The sequence below is a fragment of the Melopsittacus undulatus genome, chromosome 14, assembly GCF_012275295.1.
Source record: "Melopsittacus undulatus isolate bMelUnd1 chromosome 14, bMelUnd1.mat.Z, whole genome shotgun sequence".
Classification (NCBI taxonomy): domain Eukaryota; kingdom Metazoa; phylum Chordata; class Aves; order Psittaciformes; family Psittaculidae; genus Melopsittacus; species Melopsittacus undulatus.
Window position 1 is genome coordinate 6,728,018 of NC_047540.1, and position 5,825 is coordinate 6,733,842.

At 47.9% G+C, this 5,825-nt stretch overlaps 1 protein-coding gene across 1 annotated transcript; it reads left to right on the plus strand.

The window, feature by feature from the left end:
• The first annotated feature begins 533 nt into the window (after window positions 1-533).
• IFNLR1 (interferon lambda receptor 1) lies at window positions 534-5,543 on the plus strand. Its single transcript, XM_013131064.3, has 7 exons — window positions 534-743; window positions 1,587-1,710; window positions 1,956-2,137; window positions 2,540-2,682; window positions 3,166-3,322; window positions 3,855-3,982; window positions 4,172-5,543. Exons 1-7 carry the CDS (start codon window positions 686-688, stop codon window positions 5,084-5,086), a joined length of 1,707 nt encoding a protein of 568 aa, XP_012986518.1. The 5' UTR covers window positions 534-685; the 3' UTR covers window positions 5,087-5,543.
• Window positions 5,544-5,825: the final 282 nt, after the last annotated feature.

Below are 5,825 nucleotides of genomic sequence, written 5' to 3' on the forward strand. Positions count from 1 at the left end.
GGAATTGCAGCACCAGCACTCACAGAGCCCCAGGGTTTCTCAGAAGGACCCAAGTCCTTTCTTTTGCCCACACTTTAGGCGCAGATCCCTGTCCCCATGCACTTCACTTCTCCATCTGTAAAGTAAAGTAATTCCCTAACTCCTGAGAAACATTCTTAACCTGGTAACATAAATGAAGAGAAAATCCTTGATCTCTTGTAAACACAATACTATGATAATCTCGCATGCTACTGATGGATGATTGCTTTTATTACTGCCAGGCTATTATTAGATACCTCATGCAGTAAAACCTTATTTGATTTGTATTAATATTTCACAGCCGCACAGGTACATTCCAAAGGTCCATTTTCTAATGAGGTGCCTCACTAGATAAGGCTCACGCTATTGCAAGTGCTCCTTCTACACGCAACTTTGTGACCAGGGTTGTCTGGGTACACTGGAGGGCGTAGTGCTCCGATCTTTACGTTTCGCTCTCACCGACAGCACTCCCACGTCTCACATCACTCCTCTCCCGGTTCCGGTGGGGTGCTGCCTCTGGGCTGGACCAGGAAGTGAGGATGCCCATGCCTGTGCACTGCATTCACCGCTGCTCCTCCGTAACCCATACAACTTGATACAGGAAACAACATGATGAAAACGTAGCAAGAAAGGAAATCTATTACAAGTGGGAAAGTTCTACTTCGGCATGTCCACCTGGGGAGTCGGAATGCTGCTGGCACTGTGCCTCCTGTGCCAGGCGAGAGGTACAGTACAGCCACCACTGTTATGGTCACTGCTCTGTGCTCTGGGGCTCTGCTCATGGGAGGGAAGACACTTACAGGTAAACTTTAAACAGCTCAAATGGGAATGATTCACATAAAGTGAAATATTCCACTGTGAAGAAACAGCAATTTAATATCTGTCTATGGAATGTGTCTTTTGAAGGTGAGCGACGTATGTACTGATCTTTACTGTGAGGGTGCTGAGGTGCTGGCACAGGCTGTCCAGAGAAGTGGTAAATGCTCCATCCCTGGCAGTGTTCAAGGCCAGGATGGACAGAGCCTTGAGCAATATGGTCTAGTGTGAGGTGTCCCTGTCCATGGCAGGTGGTTGGAACTGGATGATCATAAGGTCCTTTCCAACCCAAACCATTCTATGGTTCTATGATCTACTGGAAACAAAAGCTGCTAGGGAAGCCCAAGTGGGAAGTGTGCAATGCTGCATCCCAGGTGTTCAGGGTAGGATCTGCCTTCAAGGAACTGGGATTGAAGGAGCAGAGCCCCTGTGTCTGCCTCACCTGGGGCTGGGAGGCAGGTTGACACCTGGGGGTTGAAAACAGCTCACAGTGAAATCCAGGGAGACACTGGGGAAGCCAATCCAAATGACAGAGCAGGATGGTTCACACAAACATGGACGCTAATTCTAAAAGCTGTTGAGCTGCAGATGTCTGAGAAGAGATGAGGAAGATGGGACTACATGAAACACATACCTGTTCCCACAACTTCCAGTCATGAATGAACTGTGAAACCCCCTTGGTCCAACCCAGGTGATAGTTCCCATCCCCAAGGATATTATAAATCCTTCATGTAATTCTCCCTTTCGTTCAGGTCTTGGTCAACTCCCCCCTCCTCAAAACGTTACGCTGCTGTCCAAGGATTTTGACATGATTTTAAGCTGGGCTCCAGAGGAGGGCTCTCCACCCAACGTGACATACACTGTGCGGTATGAAAGGTAAGTGCTTACAGAGGCTGTCCGAGGGCAGGCACAGCACCAGCCAACACCTCACATGTGGATTATCCCTGTCGTGATGACCACTGACCTGGCTGCATCCTTTCACTAAACCCAATCCTTACCCATCTGGAAAGTGCTCCAAGCTGTGAGCGAGATTTGGCACCCATCCTCCAACCCTCTCCTTTCTCTTGCTCTACAACAAACCAACATGTCTAATATTATGGTATGCTTCTCTCTTCCTTTAGCCAGGAACGCCTGGGCAAATGGATGAAGGTTCCTCATTGCAAAAATACTCACAGAACCTCTTGCAATCTGACCTGTGTGCTGCCAAGCTTGTTTGTTAAAGTCCGGGCTCGAGTAAAAGCTGTTTCTGGACAACTGCAGTCACCATGGGCAGAATCACAGTTCAAGGAATATTATTTGGATGGTGAGTGTCTGCCAGGCTACAGCCTGGATGAAGTTGGATCCCAAAACCGGTGCTGGTGTGAGCAGATGAGGAGATCCCACACCACAGAAACAGTAACAAGCTGCCTTAGGAATAGCAGAGATTTGAGTAAGCACAGACAACAAGCCAGGATCATTTGAAAATCAGTCTTGTAGCAAGTGGCAGGACTTGTTCATCAGTGCCCCAGGTGAACAAAGAGGCTTCCAGCTCTTCAGAGCAGAGGGGATATGTTAGATAAAACAGAGGTATTCCCTTGCCTTCCTCCATTGTTCATGTCTGTCACAAGATAGGAGTAAGAAATGCAGATCTGTCACGGCAAAGTGTTACTTCTGTGAAGCAGGGCACAAGCAAACACTCTTCTTACATCTGGTCACTCCATTACAGTGGAACTGGCTCCCCCGGCACTACACGTGAATGTCAAGGAGAACAAAATCCATGTGAATGCCTCCTTCCCTTTGGCCACCTGTGTGGAGAGCATCCCTTGGATGTATGACCTGAACCTCTGGGAAGCTGGATCCGATGACAAGGTCAGTAAAAGTTGCACGTAGATGAAAGAGAGCAATGATGCCCAGCTTGAACTGAAACAGCTTCACATTTCTGGGCAGGGAGGGACTGAAGAAAATGAAATGGCCAAAACAAAATGAAACCAAAGCCAGAGAAAAGCAGATGTGTGTGAGCATCCTTATTTTATTGGTAGTTCCTGTTTTTGTCAGGAAGATGTGATGTGGAGGTCACACTACAGTCAGTATAACAGGGCAATAGCAGAGTTTGGGTACCACTAACAGCATGCCATGGCAGAACAGCCCAGCACCAGCTGGAAATCCCACCCTGGAATCCCTATGCCCTAGGGAGATGCTTGCTACAAACAGCAATCAAGTTATAAGTGCCTCTCCATGCACTTTCCAACCACTGAGCCACACACATGGTGAGGGATTAAAAGGTAGAAAACCACCACCCAAATGATGAAAGAATCAATTATCCAAGCCTCTGGTTTTTGTGTTTCTGAGCAGAAGCTGTATGAAGGCATCTTTAGGAAGCACACAGTGAGCATTGATGCCACTGCCCTTAGAGGCAACTACTGCTTAAGTGCCAGATCTTCCTTCCAGAACATCGGCTTCAAGCACAGTGAATTCTCCCGACCAGTGTGTGTGCTGCTGAACCACAAAGGTACGGCCCTGCTGAGGACAGGAGGTGGTGAGACATCAAATGGCACATTGAAGGCAAAGATTTCCACCCAAATTAGCCTTTCAGCAGAAAAAAAATGGGTTTCCTGTGCAGCTGACTGACCACAGCTTCTAGTGTAAAAATCCTGCTTTCGGTAGAAACATTTGCATTAAAGTAATCAAACCCTGAAATATCTTCTGATAATCCCGAAATATTGCCCTTGAGTGAGGCTTACACTGAAATCTCAGGAAAACTCAAATTTATCCTGAAATATATGTGAATAAAGCCTCATTTTTCACTGTGCCAAGTAAGGTGGGATCAACATTCCTTTGTGGCTGTGACTCTCACTTAAATTTCATCTTAGACAACTCTGTTTTCCCCCTTCTGCATCTGTAGAACACGGACCTTGAGCCTAAAAATCATTGAGATTTTGGAAAGACAAAATCACTGAGATTTTGGAAAGCAAAGCTGAGGATAGAGCCCACTGTTACTATAAAATACACCATCAGCAGGACGTCATTTTTCTCTTTTTCAGCAGTGGAATGGAAGTTCCCATTTTCTGTCATGATCCCTGTGTTTGTCCTCCCCATCTTTCTGACAAGTGCGTTCATCACCTGCTTGTTGACACAAGACGTTAAGGGAAAGAAGATGCCTCATGCTCTGGTATGGCCCAACTGGCAGGTCCCCTCCTGACTCCAGGTCTCACTGATTGTCAGAGGGCAACTGGGAGTTCTGCACTTCCCAGTTTGTGTTCATTAGTCCCATTGTAAGAAAGCTTTCCTCCATCCAAACTTTTCTGTGAGAGGCATCAGTAACTCACTATCCATGTGTCTTGTTTCTTTTCCCTGGCAGGATTTCTCTCAGTTAAAAGCTGCTGGAGCAGCCTTCCACTGTGAGCTTAGTAAAGAGGAAATCCTCAGGGACTGTCCAATCTGCACCGAGAAGCCAAGATCACAAAGGAAGACAAACAACACTTTAGCAAGAAACAACCTACCATGGGTGGCTTCTTTCCTCTCATCATCATCATCATCATCACTGGAGAAAGAGGAGGAGGAAGAAGACAGCAGTACTTTCACCCCATACACTGAAATGCAGTTTCCAAACAGACATCTCAGCTGTCAAGCATCCAGAACAGCTCAGGAGGAATCCAGCTTGGACTCCAGATCTAGAGGCCTTTCCATGGACAATGAATCTCTGCTTGACCTAAGTACCTTGGGTTTCTCTTTCTTTCCAATAAGAAAGAATGAGGTGGACACCTCAGGATCCCAAGGGAATGAGAGGGTGTCCCTTTCTCACAGCTCCTCTTTGGGAAGAATATCACTCACTGATGCGAGATTCCCACGTCCCAGCAAACAGGGACAGCAGGATACAGCCAGGGATGAATGCCTGGGAATGGTTCCTCTGCAAACACTGATGAAGAGCACTTGTTTCAGCCTCCCAGGCAGTGAGCACTGCCTGCACAGGCAGGGTCATCATTCCCCTGGGTGTTACCAGCAACCAGCAGCTGATCTGCAGGCCCAGCTTGGGGAGATCTCCTGGCTCAGTGTGGATCCCAGCATGGAGCTGCTCCTTTCCCTCCAGACACTACAGGTGGCAGAAGATGAAGGCATTGCAAGTGACTGTGACAGCGAGAGCTTTATGGAGGGGACACCCCCCACACCCACAGTGCTCAGGGATGCATCTGAAACTTCAAATATGGAGGAAAAATACGATCACAAGTCTAAATTCAAAGGCTACGAGCACACACACTACATGGGAAGGAGCTAGAGTGCCAGCAGCTCTGTGGTAAGGCAGATGCTGGAGAGCTTCAGGTATCCAGGCAGGGATACCCAAAGGAGAGCAAGGACAGACAGAGGTGCTTTTTGTATTTATTCACCCAGTTTCTACTTATGTCTGGCCTATCGAGGCATATGGCTTTAGGGAGACAAAAGGGCTCTTTTTGGTGCTAGGTCACGAGTGATGTTCACCATCCCTCTGTACCGCTCAGCCGTGGTAAGGTGTGATGGCTCTGAACCCGCCAGCGGTGCAGCACGCACTGACAGCTCCCCAGGGTGCTCTCTGTTTCAAGAGAGTGAAGTCACAGTGAGCAGCATACACACGTGTGTGTGTGTGTGTGTGTGTGTGTGTGTTTATTTATGTGGGGTTTACACCAACACCCTTACCGAAGGTGGAATTCCCCTGCCGTGTGGAAAGGCTGAGCTGCTTGAGGCAGAGGCAATAATATTTTGGTACATAACTCCATGTGTGTGTGGTTTTCTGTTGCCCAGAACTACAGAGGGTGAGGGCATCTCACCTGAAAAACATTCCACTTCAAATCAGGACCCCATTATGGGCTTCCTAATGGAAGTGGAATCCCAGGAGCTTCTTGGCCAGATCACTGGGTCCCTGGAAACCCAGGACTGTGAGCAGCTCTCTGAGCAAAGAATCTGGTCAGAAGTTCCCAAGCAAAAGGCACAGGGGAGGCAAGGCCTCCCCTGCACGAGCAGTACCAACCTTTTCAGTGTAT

Excerpts from the sequence above, each read along its gene's own strand:
- IFNLR1 (XM_013131064.3), top strand. The coding sequence starts at position 686 with ATGTCCACCTGGGGAGTCGGAATGCTGCTGGCACTGTGCCTCCTGTGC. Across the intron at positions 1,711-1,955 it reads TACACTGTGCGGTATGAAAG|CCAGGAACGCCTGGGCAAAT; the intron begins GTAAGTGCTTAC and ends CTCTTCCTTTAG. Across the intron at positions 3,983-4,171 it reads AGAAGATGCCTCATGCTCTG|GATTTCTCTCAGTTAAAAGC; the intron begins GTATGGCCCAAC and ends TTTCCCTGGCAG.